Source organism: Xenopus laevis, chromosome 4L (genome assembly GCF_017654675.1).
Source record: "Xenopus laevis strain J_2021 chromosome 4L, Xenopus_laevis_v10.1, whole genome shotgun sequence".
Lineage (NCBI taxonomy): Eukaryota > Metazoa > Chordata > Amphibia > Anura > Pipidae > Xenopus > Xenopus laevis.
In genome coordinates, this window is record NC_054377.1 from 143,466,856 (window position 1) to 143,485,996 (window position 19,141).

General features: G+C 42.7%; 1 protein-coding gene across 1 annotated transcript in view; it reads left to right on the top strand.

Moving 5' to 3' along the window:
• Nucleotides 1-19,141, top strand: part of LOC108713590 (chemokine-like protein TAFA-4) — a 136,975-nt gene that overhangs the window by 51,381 nt on the left and 66,453 nt on the right. Inside the window, exons 2-3 of the mRNA XM_041590896.1 lie at nt 9,733-9,868; nt 12,094-12,209. Of these exons, the coding sequence (XP_041446830.1) occupies nt 9,733-9,868; nt 12,094-12,209 (252 nt within the window). The remainder of the gene's footprint in view (nt 1-9,732; nt 9,869-12,093; nt 12,210-19,141) is intronic.

Consider the following 19,141-nt stretch of genomic DNA (forward strand, 5'->3'; position numbering starts at 1 on the left):
ACTATTATCCAACTGTTACTATAGGCACCATCTCTCCCTACTATACCTGCTATCCCACAGTCACACTCCCTTCCCAGAGACTATTATCCACTGTTACTATAGGCACCATCTCTCCCTACTATACCTGCTATCCCACAGTCACACTCCCTCCCCAGAGACTATTATCCAACTGTTACTATAGGCACCATCTCTCCCTACTATACCTGCTATCCCATAGTCACACTCCCTTCCCAGAGACTATTATCCACTGTTACTATAGGCACCATCTCTCCCTACTATACCTGCTATCCCACAGTCACACTCCCTTCCCAGAGACTATTATCCACTGTTACTATAGACACATCTCTCCCTACTATACCTGCTATCCCACAGTCACACTCCCTTCCCAGAGACTATTATCCACTGTTACTATAGACACATCTCTCCCTACTATACCTGCTATCCCACAGTCACAGTCCCTTCCCAGAGACTATTATCCACTGTTACTATAGGCACCATCTCGCCCTACTATACCTGCTATCCCACAGTCACAGTCCCTTCCCAGAGACTATTATCCAACTGTTACTATAGGCACCATCTCTCCCTACTATACCTGCTATCCCACAGTCACACTCCCTTCCCAGAGACTATTATCCAACTGTTACTATAGGCACCATCTCTCCCTACTATACCTGCTATCCCATAGTCACACTCCCTTCCCAGAGACTATTATCCACTGTTACTATAGGCACCATCTCTCCCTACTATACCTGCTATCCCACAGTCACACTCCCTCCCCAGAGACTATTATCCAACTGTTACTATAGGCACCATCTCTCCCTACTATACCTGCTATCCCATAGTCACACTCCCTTCCCAGAGACTATTATCCACTGTTACTATAGGCACCATCTCTCCCTACTATACCTGCTATCCCACAGTCACACTCCCTCCCCAGAGACTATTATCCAACTGTTACTATAGGCTCCATCTCTCCCTACTATACCTGCTATCCCACAGTCACACTCCCTTCCCAGAGACTATTATTCCACTGTTACTATAGGCACCATCTCTCCCTACTATACCTGCTATCCCACAGTCACACTCCCTTCCCAGAGACTATTATCCACTGTTACTATAGACACCATCTCTCCCTACTATACCTGCTATCCCACAGTCACACTCCCTTCCCAGAGACTATTATCCACTGTTACTATAGGCACCATCTCTCCCTACTATACCTGCTATCCCACAGTCACACTCCCTTCCCAGAGACTATTATCCCACTGTTACTATAGACACCATCTCTCCCTACTATACCTGCTATCCCACAGTCACACTCCCTTCCCAGAGACTATTATCCCACTGTTACTATAGGCACCATCTCTCCCTACTATACCTGCTATCCCACAATCACACTCCCTTCCCAGAGACTATTACCCCACTGTTACTATATGCACCATCTCTCCCTACTATACCTGCTATCCCACAGTCACACTCCCTTCCCAGAGACTATTATCCCACTGTTACTATAGGCACCATCTCTCCCTACTATACCTGCTATCCCACAGCCACACTCCCTTCCCAGAGACTATTATCCCACTGTTACTATAGACACCATCTCTCCCTACTATACCTGCTATCCCACAGTCACACTCCCTTCCCAGAGGCTATTATCCCACTGTTACTATAGGCACCATCTCTCCCTACTATACCTGCTATCCCACAGTCACACTCCCTTCCCAGAGACTATTATCCCACTGTTACTATAGACACCATCTCTCCCTACTATACCTGCTATCCCACAGTCACACTCCCTTCCCAGAGACTATTATCCACTGTTACTATAGGCACCATCTCTCCCTACTATACCTGCTATCCCACAGTCACACTCCCTTCCCAGAGACTATTATCCCACTGTTACTATAGGCACCATCTCTCCCTACTATACCTGCTATCCCACAGTCACACTCCCTTCCCAGAGACTATTATCCACTGTTACTATAGACACCATCTCTCCCTACTATACCTGCTATCCCACAGTCACACTCCCTTCCCAGAGACTATTATCCCACTGTTACTATAGGCACCATCTCTCCCTACTATATCTGCTATCCCACAGTCACACTCCCTTCCCAGAGACTATTATCCCACTGTTACTATAGGCACCATCTCTCCCTACTATACCTGCTATCCCACAGTCACACTCACTTCCCAGAGACTATTATCCCACTGTTACTATAGTCACCATCTCTCCCTACTATACCTGCTATCCCACAGTCACACTCCCTTCCCAGAGACTATTATCCACTGTTACTATAGGCACCATCTCTCCCTACTATACCTGCTGTCCCACAGCCACACTCCCTTCCCAGAGACTATTATCCACTGTTACTATAGACACCATCTCTCCCTACTATACCTGCTATCCCACAGTCACACTCCCTTCCCAGAGACTATTATCCACTGTTACTATAGACACCATCTTTCCCTACTATACCTGCTATCCCACAGTCACACTCCCTTCCCAGAGACTATTATCCACTGTTACTATAGACACCATCTCTCCCTACTATACCTGCTATCCCACAGTCACACTCCCTTCCCAGAGACTAGTATCTCACTGTTACTATAAGTGTTGCTATGCTGCCTGCACACACAGGAGGTATGGTATCATTATGACACAAACTTGCCATTTTTCTGGATGAAATGACTAATGCCATTATTACCAGTATTACTGTCACACGTGAAATAAAAACATTGCTGACAAAGCCATTTTCACACCTTGGTATTTGCAATACTGCTCAAGCAGAAAAACAAGCTGGTTGTGGTCAGCAGTTTTTTTGTAGTGAGGAAAACTCCTATACAGCAGAAAACTGTGCAGCAAAGGACACACTGACAGAAGAACAGGCATCGCACTACTAAAGTCATCATCCCATTGCACAGAAAGAACACGCAGTATTACAATGGGTGCTGTGATTAAGACACTCCCATAATGCTCTGCAGGTTACCAATACCATCTTTATAATAAATATAATAAATAAATATCTTCTTTATCTGCATATGTCTTTAGATTAAAGCAAATGTTCAATAACGATGTTAATAGAATTTATTTTCAAACCACCAATGTGAGTCTCAAAAAAGGAATTCTGTACAGCAGCGCATTACCAGCCATTGCCACGAGGTGGCACACTTGGCACACTGAAAAGCTGAGATCCTTATTACACCTCACATCTACATTCTTCTGCCTTTATTACTGAGAGATCTACATAAAATTCATAGATATATAGGAAAATCTAATTGATCTCCTGGCACTGGGCACCTATAGTCAAAGGGCACTGACAATGCCTGCTGCATTACCCAGGGCAAGACAATTGCTGGATTTTTATAGGGTAATTCAGATGATATTTAATGTAATTTATTGTTACTGGGCCTCCTCCTTATCACTAATGTAGAGAAAGAACCGCTACTATATATTATATAGACACTTAAACACACCACATCATAGTAGTGGCAGTTGATCAAAGACTTAACTCCTCCTGAATATCTTGATGATACTCCCTGTATCTGCTGGGGATCATTTGTGTATATATTTAAATTTAGAGAGAGAGAGAGAGGCCCTTTTTTGGGGGATGCTTAGCCTAATAAATGTTGCATTATGCACACGGCTCATATACACAGAGGCATTATTTCCCTGCCTATGATTTGTACATTATAATTAGATTTTTTTCAAGTTGGCTCATGCTCTTGGCCACAGGTAGGCAGCAAAGCCAAACAATTGAATCTGGAGGTTCCATAAATGTGAATATCAGCTTCCTCTGCTGCACATACACAATGACAACTTTCCTAATCTGTATTTATGACACCCTGTCTCCCGACCATCCACACGTTCCTACATTTTCCAGCCCCCCCCCATTTGTAAAGGGACAAACACAAGGGGCTAAAATGGCCTTTACCAGCACAAATAACAATGGAGCTATTCTTTGTAGCAAGGGAGGAGATTACAGGGACAAGTCACTGGGAACTGAAATGAGTTAAATAATAAGGATTTTAGTTGTGATGGTGTAATGGCATTTTGTTCTGCAGCACAATGAGCACTAAGGGAACGGCCCAATTGTGTTCTTATACTCTGGATGGGCCTTGTCTTATTCACTGCATATGGGGCAAGAGAATGCTATTGTACTTTTACTGCACATACCTTAAAGGTTGAAATGAAAAAAATTGTGGCAAACTATCAGCCTATAACTATAAGAACTTCTAATATCTTAACAGTAGGGGGTACATTATCCCTTATAATACATGAGTGATACTCAGAGTTCCCTGTATAACTCAGCCTGCAGCCTTGTGTCTTTATATGGTCACAGAACAACCCCTCAGTGACTTCTAATATCCTTATCATTTACAGTAGGGGGTACATTATCCCTTATAATACATGAGTGATACTCAGAGTTCCCTGTATAACTCACCCTGCAGCCTTGTGCCTTTATATGGTCACAGAACAACCCCTCAGTGACTTCTAATATCCTTATCATTTACAGTAGGAGGTACATTATCCCTTATAATACATGAGTGATACTCAGAGTTCCCTGTATAACTCAGCCTTTAGCCTTGTGCCTTTATATGGTCACAGAACAACCCCTCAGTGACTTCTAATATCCTTATCATTTACAGTAGGGGGTACATTATCCCTTATAATACATGAGTGATACTCAGAGTTCCCTGTATAACTCAGCCTGCAGCCTTGTGCCTTTTATATGGTCACAGAACAACCCCTCAGTGACTTCTAATATCCTTATCATTTACAGTAGGGGGTACATTATCCCTTATAATACATGAGTGATACTCAGAGTTCCCTGTATAACTCAGCCTGCAGCCTTGTGTCTTTATATGGTCACAGAACAACCCCTCAGTGACTTCTAATATCCTTATCATTTACAGTAGGGGGTACATTATCCCTTATAATACATGAGTGATACTCAGAGTTCCCTGTATAACTCAGCCTGCAGCCTTGTGCCTTTATATGGTCACAGAACAACCCTTCCGTGACTTCTAATATCCTTATCATTTACAGTAGGGGGTACATTATCTCTTATAATACATGAGTGATACTCAGATTTCCCTGTATAACTCAGCCTGCAGCCTTGTGCCTTTATATGGTCACAGAACCCCTCAGTGACTTCTAATATCCTTATCATTTACAGTAGGGGGTACATCATTCCCTGATTCTGTATATCAGTATCCTGCTGTGTATGAAGACGTTTGATACATGGATCCCATAGGTTGAGTAGACCTATAACAGATCTCATCAGCTTCAGACACTTCCATCCTCCCTTTGTTCTTCCCTTTGATGCTTTTGTCTGTAGAACAATAGTTTGCTTAGAGCTGTTTAATGAGATTCTTGATTTATTCCTGTTTGATCCTGTGTTGTTTTCCTTATGAAGTCTGCACAATGTACTAAATGACATACATATAAATACATGCAGTGCATTCAGGTTTGTTGTTCACTATATTATTAAATAAAACAAAAGCATGTCCATTAATCTCTGTATATATTAGGCAGCTATCTAATGGGATATCTCTTTTGTATTAAAATAAACATATTAAACAATATTCCCTTTTTATCCATACATTATCAAAGGGGCCCCTGAGTTTCTGAGGGCCTTAAAATCAGCTCCGGAGAGAGGAATGACCCCCAGTCACAAAGCCCGGTGCCGAACATAAGCCAATTATTGTGGTTTTGACTTTCGGCTAAAAAAAAAAAATTCTGAAAGTGAGAGTCCAATTAGGCAGTGGCCTAATTAGCGCTAAATGGACCAATAATGTTAATTGGCCCTGCAGAGAGTTGCAGCCAAAGAACCATTAGAGTTTATTTCCCCCTAATTTTTGTTTTATGTAACGATGCACAGGCTCTTACCTGAGTCAGCAAACACCTGCCCGGGCCAAGTCAATAAACCAACCGCAAAGCAGGGGGGAGTTTTTTTAACCCTTTGGTGACAGCCGTACCTGCAAACTGTACCATTAAAAGTGATAATAGGCAGGAGGTCTTGGTGATGCTTTTTCCTCTGGCTGCAGTTTGTCATCTTTTAAGGCATATTCCAAAGCTTTTAGGCATAGGCCGAGCTTTGTTGTTGTTGAACTGTATTTCTACTTTATTTCTCAATAGCAAGACGGCCAAGTAGTCCCATGACTTTGTTACTTTAGTTGGGGGGAGTGGTTTTTATGATTTATAGTCTCTTGTCTAAGGTTTTTTTTAAGCAATTTAATCATTTCTAGATGGTGATGAGTGGGAGCCGCTGAAATATAATTGTGTTATATATTGATTTTACATCTGACCGGACCCAGGCAGTCGGCAGAGACATTGCCTCTGTCTGTTTGGGAGTAAAAAAAAAGTTATTGGTGGTAGTGCAGTGGTAAAGAACTGCTCTTACAGCCAAGCAGGTGGCTCTGCCTCAAGGCCAGGGTACTAGTGACCAAGACTAGCTTGAGAACAGAATCCATCCAAGTCAGAGGAAGGAATCTGCATATACAGAATTGTATTTTCTTGTTGTTGTTAAAGTACCCCTCACCCCTACATCCGTTGATTGTCTTTAAAGGGCATGTAAAGTCTAAAATAAAATGCTGTATTTTGTATAATAAACATAAGCATGAACTTCCTGCACCACAAGCCTAATCAAATTTATGCTTTCAAAGTTGGCTACAGGGGGTCACCATCTTGTAACTTTGTTAAACATCTTTGCAAGACTAAGACTGTGCACATGCTCAGTGTGGTCTGGGCTGCTTAGGGATCATCATAAACAAAGCTGCTTGAGTTCTGCATGGCTGGGAAGTAAGGCGGGGGCTCCCCCTGCTGTTCATAAGTATGATTGTTTCCCTGCAGAGCAGTTAGGGACCATCTGACAATTCCTATCCACAGCAGTAAATGAAGAGAGAATTTCACTGCATACAATCAGGTTTCTTATAAAAACGGTACACATTTTTTAATTAAAGTATATTGGAGATAGATAGGGCTACACTGATACAAATTGATAATGTCTCTATCTTGTCCAGGGCCACCAGCAAAAATCATGGAGCACTGTATTACTTAACTGGAATGTCCCCCAGGTTATTATCCCCATGACCCTGTGGGGTTGTCCTGACAACTACCTATTGGACCCCAATTCAAAAGAAATGCTGATCCAGTTACACCATGCTTGAATATTCCCCCAATTCACCTCAACTAGGGATGCACCGAATCCAGGATTCGGTCTTTTTCAGCAGGGTTTGGATTTGGCCGAATCCTTCTGCCCGGCCGAATCGAATCCAAATCCTAATTTGCATATGCAAATTAGGGGCGGGAGGTAAATCGCGTGACTTTTTGTCACAAAACAAGGAAGTAAAAAATGTTTTCCCCTTCCCACCCCTAATTTGCATATGCAAATTAGGATTCAGATTCAGTTCGGTATTTGGCCGAATCTTTCGCGAAGGATTCAGGGGTTTGGCCGAATCCGAAATAGTGGATTCGGTGCATCCCTAACCTCAACCCTAGATATCAACCCCTCCAAGACACCCAATTATTTGCTCCCATCGTGTCTGTCCAAGACATCTCTGTCCCAGCACTCCTGCCTGATGATTGGCCTGATCTTGCCCTCCTGTACCCTATAACAAGTGCCCGCCAGAGTGCCGCTTTTTGGAATTGCTAATGAAATTCCTGTATGTATCTCCAAAAAAGACATGACACTGGAGTTTTAAGGCATGAGACTTTTTATTGATACAATGTGAAATTGTTGTTAGCGTTACTACCTGCCCCATGCTGGGTGTGTCCAACAACAAATTTTATTGAGATAGTATCAGGGCACGGCTGAGCTCCCACAAGCCCCTCTGTGTTTCCTTCCCTAGATCTTTTATTATTCATCTCGGGCTGATAAAATGAAATCCCTTATTGCATAACACACAGGGTCTATGTGTCAACTTTAGTCTAGTGCCTTGAATCTCCATATTAATTACATTTTATTAAGTGCGAGGTGCGATCAGCGCTCAAGTAAATCTCACTTTCCCCTTATCGGAGGTGACTATCCAGCTGAAAGCACTTAGTGTGTCCTTAGGAAGCACTTTAATTGCCAAGTGGCTGTGAATAGGAATGGGGCCATAAGTGCAAATTATTATTATTATTATAATTGTGACTGCAGAAAGGAACAGGGGGATAATGCTGCTTATCGGTGGGTCTTCAGAAGAAATAGGGGATAAAAGCAGTTTTTGGATATTGACCCTAAGTCAGGGGTGATTTAAGGCCTTGAGTGAATGTGACAGCCATAATGAAGTTTAACCCTTTAACTGCCACCTCTGCTACTTAACATTGTTACAGGGTGAAACGGCTCTGTCCTGTGCTCTTTGCGTTTTCATGATATAGGGCTTTTTGTTCTGAACCATAAATATAAATGATCTCAAGCTGCACAATAGACCATGGGCTTTACTTAGAGGAGACACCAGTTAAAAAATGATTTACCTTTCTTGCACCTCCCCCAGGTTTAACACTTGTGCTGCTAACGCACCTCAACACCCCCTGAAACCCTATCACAAGCAATCCATTGGAACTAGAGATGATCTTATTCTCGTTCAGTCTCACCTGGAAGGTTGGTTGACCTTTTAAGGGATACTGTCATGGAAAAATTATTTTTTCTCTCTCAAAACGCTTCAGTGAAAAGTGTTGCTCCAGCAGAATTCTACACTGAAATCCGTTTCTCAAAAGAGCAAACAGATTTTTTTATATTTAATTTTGAAATCTAACATGGGGCTAGACATATTGTCAGTTTCCCAGCTGCCCCCAGTCATGAAACTGTTGCTCTGATAAACTTCAGACACTTTTTACTACTGTGCTGCAAGTTGGAGAGATATCACCCCCTCCCTTCCCCCCCCCCAGCAGCCTAAAAATCATGACAGAATCCCTTTAAGTTAACTTTTAGTATGTTATAGAGTGGCCATTTCTAAAAAACTTTTCAATTGGCCTTCCTAATTTATTTTTTTTAGTTTATTTTTTAATTTGCCTTCTTCTGAATCTTTCCAGCTTTCAAATGGGGGCCACCGATCCCATCTAAATAACAAATGCTCTGTAAGGCTACACATGTATTCTAATTGCTTCTTTTTATTTCTCATCTTTCTATTCAGGCCTCTCCTATTATATTCCAGTCTCTTATTCAAATCAATGCATGGTTGCTAGGGGAATTAGGACCCTAGCAGCCACGTGGCTGAAACTGCAAACTGGAGAGCTGTTGTATAAAAAGCTAAATAACTCAAAAACCACAAATGATAAAAAATGAAAACCAATTGCAAAATGTCAGAATATCACTGTCTACATCATACTAATAGTTAATTTAAAGGTGAACAACCCCTCTTCAGAACCAATAATGGGTCCCCTTGCTGTTTAGGGTGGTTCCCTATGATCCCCTGTGTGATATCTGTTATAGGTCATGGATAGAAACATAACTGATGGTTTGTCTGCTCTGGGTCTTTGGGAATATTATTTTGGGGTAGGACAGAGGCTGATGGGTCTGTGATGTGAATACTTTGGAATACAATGCTTTATAAAAGGTAACCCTCATGAGATCTAATAAGGATTGTCACACTATATAGTGCTTGGTATCTGATCTGTTGCCCTTTAGCTGTTCCACTGCCATTGAGCAAGTGCAGATGTGGACGAGAGACAATTAGAGGGGATACGAGTTGCACTGAACATCACAACGGAGTGGCCTAATTGCTGTCTCTTCTGCTTTGCTGCAGGTCCTGGCCGGGGAAAAGATTTCATGAGACGCAGAACCAGTTACTTGCACTTGCAAATGGGAATTTGGAGCAACGTTGAAGCAGATACAAAAATCATTGTGTCCGACTGGAGCAAAATCATTGACAAGTCCCCAAGGTAATGTCAATGTGAGCCATGTTTATTGGGCATTGGGTGTTGCTTGGCCGGAGTGAGTTGTAACCTGGTGTTGATGTTTCCAATGCGCCCACCTGCCCACAGAGGCATTTCTTAATGTACTGAGGTCCGTGCCTTGACATGGAGCACTCAAAAAAGCAGGCTTTAAAGGAAAAATAAAGCATCAAAGAAATACCCTACAAATGTTGTACAACATCTATACCAGCCTAAGACCAACTAGCCCTTCAGCAGGGAGATCTGCCTTTAAAATGTCCCCAGTAGCTCCCCATCTTATTTTCTGCTGCTTCATGCTCTGGGCTTAGATTAGGGACTGTCTCACAATATACCGTTTTAGCGCTATAGTAAATTGAGTGCACCTTACTCTACTATAAGCTCCACTCCCAATAAATGTGCTCCGGATGAGACCTTAAAATCTTAGGGAGTAAGCCCTTGCAGCGATGTGGAAGCAGGGTTTAGTGCAACTGTAACTATATTCAGGGTGCAAATAATTGGGCGCCAGTGGTTCTTATAACTTAACCATTGAACAGATTTATTGGACATACACAATCCTCAGTGGAGTGTAAATAAAAGGGAACATGCAGGATCATACATCAACATTGGATAAGCAATACTCACAGCACCTTTGGTCAATATAAGTTCCTTCATGAACGAGAACAATGTATGCAGCCTTGAGGTTGTACAGCCAGCTTTCAGCCTTTTCCCTAAGTGGAACCTGAGGGGAAACTCTACCCTAGGTCTCTACACTTAGTCCCTACTTCTGGGCAATTAGTACCCGGGATCTTAATCCCACTCACAATCCTTGGAGGAGCCTCAAGCTGCTCAGCTAAATATCCTGTCCGTCTGTCTCTCCTAGAGTGACCTATGAAGGTGAGTAGCCTATCCTTGCTAGATCTGACCTGTCTAGGTTCCACTCGAGCTCTGCCTGCCTGCTCAGGTTAGAGCCAGCACAAGATGGACACTGAAAGCATGGCTTCAGAGGCTTTTATATTCTAGCACAGTGCCATCTACTGGTCACTCTGAGAAACAACATATCTATCTATGCCACTGATCAAAAATGTAATTAGTAGTTAATTCAGATTAAATTAAATGGCAGAACTGAAACTAGTGCAGTCTGCATCATATTTGATTAATAACCAGCCCTGCAGAATGAGCTATTATGACACACACCTCTTTTTTTGCTAGAGAATGTCCCAGTACCCCTAAGCTTAGCTTCTTAAAGGGGTTGTTCACCCTTGAGTCAACTTTTAGTATGATGTAGAGAATGATATTCTGAGACAATTTGCATTTGGTTTTCATTTTTTATTATTTGTGTTTTTCGAGTTATTTAGCTTTTTATTCAGCAGCTCTCCAGCTTCCAATTTCAGCCATCTGGTTGCTAGGGTCCAAATTACCCTAGTGACCATGCTTGTACTTGATCCCAACTAAGATATAATTAATCCTTATTGGAAGCAAAACCAGCCTATTTGGTTTATTTAATGTTTACATGATTTTCTAGTAGACTGAAGGTATGAAGATCCAAATTATGGAAAGATCAAGTTATCCGGAAAACCCCAGGTCCCGATCATTCTCGAAAACAGGTCCCATACCTGTATAATGATATGTAAATATAGTGGTGATATATATATTTAAAAGTCAGGGTATCAGGAGACAGCACACTTACAATTTTAAAGAAAAACTGAACAAAGGATTTATGTTGAAGGGGTGGTTCACCTTTAAGTTAACTTTTAGTATGTTTTAGAATGGCTAATTCGAAATAACTTTTCCGTCGGTCTTAATTTTTTCTTTTTTTATAGGTTTTGGATTATTCACCTGTTTTTCTGAGTCTTTCCAGCTTTCAAATAGGGGTCGCTGACCCCATCTAACAACAAATGTAAGGTTACAAAGTTATCAATACTCTGTATTCCTCATCTTCCTATTCAGACCCTCTCCTATTCATATTCCAGTCTCTTCTTCAAATCAAGGCATGGTCGCTAGGGTAATTTGGACCCTACCAATTTCTGAAATTGCAAACTGGAGAGCTGCTTAGTAAAAATCTAAATATCTCAAAATCCATAAACAATAAAAAATGAAAACCAATTGCAAATTGTCTCAGAATATCGATCTCTACATCATATTAAAAAATATTTATAACCTTTAGACCCCAACATCTGGGGTATTTATTGTCTCCGCTCATAGCTGACCCTTAGGCTTGTTGTTATTTCTTGCAGGATGAAATTCCATGCCAAAGTCATGCTTCCCTCTCATTGGCTCTTTCTGGCCTACGTGCTGATGTTGTGCTGCAAACAGTTGGCTGCGTCCAGTCTCCACTCCCGAGTGCAAGCAGGTAGGAACCCTAAAGTCATTCTTCATTTATTCAATGAGTTACGACCACTGATTCTTGCGAATGTCCCAGGGTAACATTAGGGCCTCTGTCTCCTCTATGAGCTCAGAATATTTCATGGTCTTTTTATTTCTTTGATATTTTATTCAACATCAGTCTTCTGTTATATCCCTGCCCCCCTCTGTTACCCCTGCCCCAAAGGGAAAGTAAAACCCCATATAACACATATTCTTGTCGTATCCCTTTCTCACCTTTTGCTATAGTTTTCTTTTTTTGCTGCAAGAGATTCTGTTGCTGCTGTAAAATCAGCTCTGAAAGTTGAGTGATTTAATATAATTTCTCTTCCCGGCATAATGATCTCGGCTGCAGCCGGCTCTGCACTCCCCTCCCAGGTGGGAGATGACTTGGCATAATGCACGGGCGGAATTAAATGTAACCCTTTTCTTCGATTCAGTGCCATGGGGCTGATACAACCAGTATAGATTCAGGGCACGGCTTTAGTGAAATCTGTTTGGTAAAAAATATGGAGTGGCCTATGCGTAGAAAAATTTCAATTGGTCTTTGTTTATTATTTTAATATTTCGTTTAATTATTTACTTCTTCTCCTGCCATTTTCGAGCTTTTCAATGGGGGACAGCTGAAAAACTTTTGCTCTTTGAGGCTTTGTTTGTTATTGTAACTGTTTGTTACACATCTTTCTATTCAGGCATCTATTATTCATCTGCCAGTACCTTAGTCACACCACTGTGCGGCTGCATAGCTGCAGACACAGGATTAATACAGTACTCCTTTGCACCCTGCATCTTCTGCCTATAATGTGCAGATCTGAATGGAGCACAAGCAATGCTGGACTGGGCCACCAGCACACAGAGGAAAAACATGGTAGACTCTGGCCTTGATGGGCCCCAGCCACCAAGCCTTCTCCCCTGCCCAGAACATAGCATCTCCTCTGCCCAGAACATAGCCTCTCCCCTGCCCAGAACATAACCTCTCCCCTGCCCAGAACATAACCTCTCCCCTGCCCAGAACATAACCTCTCCCCTGCCCAGAACATAACCTCTCCCCTGCCCAGAACATAGCATCTCCTCTGCCCAGAACATAGCCTCTCCCCTGCCCAGAACATAACCTCTCCCCTGCCCAGAACATAACCTCTCCCCTGGCCGGAACATACCCTCTCCCCTGCCCAGAACATACCCTCTCCCCTGCCCAGAACATACCCTCTCCCCTGCCCAGAACATAGCCTTCAGTTGCAGTCCTGGTGGGCCCTGGACAGCCCAGTCCGACCCTGCGCACAAGTTAGGGGTTATGTAGAGGCCTGCCCTCAGGGATACAGTGGTGTTGAGTGCTAACAGAGCTGTATTCATGGGGGACGCATGTCTTTACACTTCAGGATCACAGGTGCTGACAGTCAGAAACATGGCAGATTTTGCTTGCGCCCTGGCCAGCCACCCGCATACCCCAACACCATAAAAATAGAAAGAGGGACAAAAAGATCTGCTGTGCATAGCGTGGCAACATTTTTTGACCATGCCCATTTTATGGCCACACCCCCTAAATACCACATCCATTAGACACAATTTGGTAGATTGTGGAAAGTCTGAACTCATTTCTGGTGGCTTTAGTGTCATGCTTTATGTGTTATTACAATGTTGCTAATGAAGGTGACATGACAGTTGGGAAGTATGTGACCAGTGAATGAGCCTTTAGATATAATCAGGGGGGTATGAATACATTTTGGGTTGTTTTGCACAAGTCTTGCCATGCCATCTTTTGGTACCTTAAACAAACAGTACACCCCCTAATATCTAATTGAAATATATCAGGTTGTATCCAAGGACAAACTTTGGTTTCCCCACAGTTCAGCACTTGCAGGTCCTCCTCCACCTGTTTGAGACGATCTCCAAGTACAGAAAATTATTTTTTATTTTTATTTTTATTTTTTATTTTTTATTTTCATTTTTTATATATATTTTTTTTCACTTGTTATTTCACAACTATCACAGTTTGGGCTCTCTTTTTCTAAGCTAAATAAAAGAACACTATCATCACTGTCAATAACCACGGTGGGTGTTTAAGAAATTTTTTAAAAAAAACAAATAACAAAAAAAATTTTTTTTGAAAAAATACTACACTATATTTTATTCTTTCTGTTAAATCCCCCTCCTCAATAATATCTAATTGGACAGAAGCCAATGTAGAATGTTGAATCTAGTTCCTCTCTAAGCTGCCGTGTCGTTGTTTCACACTCACATTGATGCTGCATAATGTGCGGGTTCCACAAATGCTACAGCACCCCCTTGAGAATACACTCAGATGCCTATAAATTCCTTCCCGTGCCCTTATTCTGAAGTGTAAAGAAGAGAAAATAGGGTGCACCCTGCTCATTTTTGTTCATAGGTTGCCAAGCAACAGCACAGAAACCGGGATGAACTGATCAAAAGAGAGTAATGCACAGAGAAGCCTTATTACTAGTGATGTGGGGAATGAATTTTGTGCAGCCCTATGGAGCCAGGGATGGATAGGTTTTTGGGATCAGCTCTATATTCTTGTCATAAAGGGCAAATTTGGCACACAGTAGAAAATGACACTATTAGTTCACTTAGATGCTGTGTTTTTATTGGGTGACGGAGTGGTGGCTGGGGGGGTGCAGGAGGGATATGGACAATGATCAGCTTCTTATAGACAGGGGGTCCTGGTTACACCCCTAGATCACATTGCCCCATGTTAGAAGTGATTGGATCTTTGGTTGGATTTTGCTTTAGCATCTAAGACTCCATCATCTCTCCCTCTCTAAACCAGTATTTCTTCAAACTGTGGTGCTGGCCCCTTTAGGGGGACCCAAAGCAGCAGAAGAAAGGCCCTGTCTGAAGGTCAAATAGGATACATCTTAGGGTTAGTGCTTATTGGGTATCTATGGTACAAGAGGAGAATGACTGTGAATGGGGGGCTAGGGCTGCCCACCTGGTGTTGCTTAGAGCAATGGCAGGACAACCAGTTGCTCCCCTACTTATATCTGAAGGCCAGCATCAATTAAAGTCATTTGGGGCAACTACTGTATGCATTATATGTCCTGGATATTCATGAAACTATGACTGAATGGATGATTTTCCTACATATGTACAGTGTTGCACAGGGTGTCTGGGGTCTACAGGGGCCGTCACCTTAAAGGCCCAACATCCTCCCCCAACCCAATGCCCAATGAGTGTGGCCTCTCTTCTCTTGGGCCCATTGCTCCCAGACAGCTGGGGGGAAATGGGCCCATAGACCCAGTCATAGATCCAGGCCAGCAAAGGTGCCTACAGCAGGGGTTTACGGGCCTGCAGACTCTGGACATCAGGGAGGGCTGCAGTCCTGGGTCAGCGGGCCATGAGGGCTGGGGCCCCATGTTTTTGTATTACGCAAACGTATTAATTTAATAAGCAAATGGGGCCCTGACCATAGTTTGGACCTTGGGTGGGGCTTTAACTGAAAAAGAAAATTACTGTGATAAGAGGATCTGAAGAAATGTTGGACCATGAAAGCGAGCAGGGACATAAGCAGAGGTTGCTCCTGGGGGGCTCATTAGGTATTGGTGGCCCCATGAGGCCCTAAAAAAACAATTTGAACATATATTGGTAAAACAGGATAAACTCTAGATATGTTGAGGGCCCTAAAATTAATTTGTTGTGGTGCCAGGTAACATCTAGTTACTCCATTGAAAGCAGGACTTAAAACCCAGAAGTCTGAAGGCCTCTTCTCTTAACCAAATGTATTCACTCTCTTATCTATATTAGAATATGCAGTATTTTGATGCATACAATAGGCTGGTTTTATTGTAGAGAAGGTCATTTGAACTTTGTCCCCAATATCAGAGCAGGCACCTTTTTGTGAAAATGTATATAAATGAACACATGAAAAATATTGTGGGACAGTTTTTTTCGGTATGACCCATGGGATGACCAGCCTGTGGCCCTCTAGCTATTGGGACTCCCCCAGACCTGTACAGAAGTTGCCTTTAACACCTTAAGAGGAAATAAACTAAATTCCAAGTATCATTTTCTCGTGTGTCCCAGTATCCTCCCAGTAGAGGGCTCTAGCAGGCCACTGATCTCCAAGCTGAAGCTGTTTCAGATGGTCCAATCATTGAAGTCATAAGTCTGCTTTTGCTAATTAAAATTATGAGTCATTTGTAATTTTATGAAGCACAATATGTCTCAATGCTGGATGCTTTTAGCTCCCTGTACATGCTAATGTTTTATTTCATATATTCTTTAATGATGGTGCTTTCCAATTAAAAACACGAATAAAATCCCCTTCCTGGTCCTCCATTCCTTACCTGTCAGCTGGAGGGCTGGCAGTTTGGTAGAAAGAACTATAAACCAAAAGATCCTGCCAAAATGTGATCAGCTAAAGCACTTTACCTTGAATAACTCATCTACTCTACTCATATCCTCGTCGAGGAGCCATATGTTCTTTAATATAAAGGCACCTGCCAATAGCTGATGTATTGATCGCCCGGCAGCTAGCAGAATCCCAGAAATAATCCTTTTGCTTTTGGGATTAGGCCCGACGGCTCTCAAAGTTTATTTATTTTTTCATTTTCAATCATTTCCCTATGTCCCATTGCATTTTGCTCTGCGCCGTATCATTTATTGTTTTACCGCACTGAATTGCATGGAACAAAAGCAGACAGTAGAAATGGCTGGGATAAGAGAAGGATGTAGGCTATAGAAACAAAGGGGAAACCAAACGCAGTGCCGGGATATCATTCTTGAGAATGTTTTCGTTCGGCTTGGATCTGACGTTTTCAGCAAATTGTATTTTCATGTCGGACAAGTAAATTGCACGGATTTTGAATGCATTGGGCTTCACTTAATATAAAGTAGAGAAGCCAAGTGCGGAGCTGTTGGACATATTAATAACGCTGCACTGCTCTGTTGAATGGGGTTTGAAACCAAAGCTGATTCATGACAACAGATCTTTTTTTGGGAAGGCTAAGCCCAACAAAACCTGCATTCTTCTCTTTAGCTACGCAGTAGTGATATGCTGGTCAGGTAAAACCCAACCCTCACCGACCCACCCTCCCTCCACCCACGCCTGCCTGAGTCAGACTTCCGGGTTACTTTCATAGACCCGCGCTGACCCGCCCCACCGATAATGTCACAAAAGGGGCGGATCGAGCAGGCGCGCAGCTATAAAACTGGAAGCCATAATTCGGAACCCTTAAAAGGTGGTGGGCGGGTAGAGCAGGAAGAAGAGCTCGACCCAGATCCACCTGCCACTGCAAAGGGGGCTGTGAGGTCGGCCCGAACCCGCAGGTCCCGCGGATATTGGGCCGGCCCACACATCCCTACTAGGCAGTGAACAAATTGTCTTCATGAATTGTGGTTATCTCTCTGTACAGACTATGAGCAAACTTAGGGGCTGTGCTTGCTGAATTGTGCTTAGTACAGGGAATACCTATGCTGCCATAGTTTTATGGGATCTCTCTGTACAGACTATGAGCAAACTTAGGGGACTGTTCCTGCTGAATTGTGCTTAGTACAGGGAATACCTATGCTGCCATAGTTTATGGGATCTCTCTGTACAGACTATGAGCAAACTTAGGGACTGTTCCTGCTGAATTGTGCTTAGTACAGGGAATACCTATGCTGCCATAGTTTTATGGGATCTCTCTGTACAGACTATGAGCAAACTTAGGGGAGTGTTCCTGCTGAATTGTGCTTAGTACAGAGGAATATCTATGCTGCCATAGTTTTATGGGATCTCTCTGTACAGACTATGAGCAAACTTAGGGGACTGTTCCTGCTGAATTGTGCTTAGTACAGGGAATACCTATGCTGCCATAATTTTATGGGATCTCTCTGTACAGACTATGAGCAAACTTAGGGGACTGTTCCTGCTGAATTGTGCTTAGTACAGGGAATACCTATGCTGACATAGTTTTATGGGATCTCTCTTTACAGATTATGGCAAATTTAGGGGGCTGTTACTGCTGAATTGTGTTTAGTACAGGGAATACCTATGCTGTCATATTTTTATGGGATCTCTCTGTCCAGACTATGAGCAAACTTAGGGGACTGTTCCTGCTGAATTGTGCTTAGTACAGGGGAATACCTATGCTGCCATAGTTTTATGGGATCTCTCTGTACAGGCTATGAGCAAACTTAGGGGCTGTGCCTGCTGAATTGTGCTTAGTACAGGGGAATACCTATGCTGCCATAGTTTTATGGTATTTCTCTGTACAGACTATGAGCAAACTTAGGGGGCTGTTCCTGCTGAATTGTGCTTAGTACAGGGAATACCTATGCTGCCAAAGTTTTATGGTATCTTTCTGTACAGACTATGAGCAAATTTAGGGGGCTGTTCCTGCTGAATTGTGCTTAGTACAGGGAATACCTATGCTGCCAAAGTTTTATGGTATCTTTCTGTACAGACTATGAGCAAACTTAGGGGGCTGTGCCTGCTGAATTGTGCTTAGTACAGGGAATACCTATGCTGCCATAGTTTTATGGGATCTCTCTTTACAGACTATCAGCAAATTTAGGGGGCGGTTCCTGCTGAATTGTGCTAAGTACAAGGTAATAGCTGTGTTGCTATAATGTTATGGACCTGTAGGGCCCTATCGGGATACAGGCCCTATAGAGTTAATCTTTTCACCATTTCCTTGGGTTATTGGGTAGAATCCCTGTTACAGAATAACCTTTACAGTGATAGGCTGAGAGATTTGATGACACTGCTCTTTTGCCTCTGGATGTGATTCCAGCTGGATGTGCTCAGGGGGACTGAGTGCAATAGGCCCAGAAGAAGTCATGTGTCCAAGTCGGGGACCAGGAAACCCCGTGAATGAGGAACAGATATACTAGGGCAGACTTGTCATAGTCTCTCTAGGAGAGAAAGGCAGAGAGGTGAGAGAGAAAGAGCAGCTGAAGCTCCAACAAGGATTTGCAGTAAGG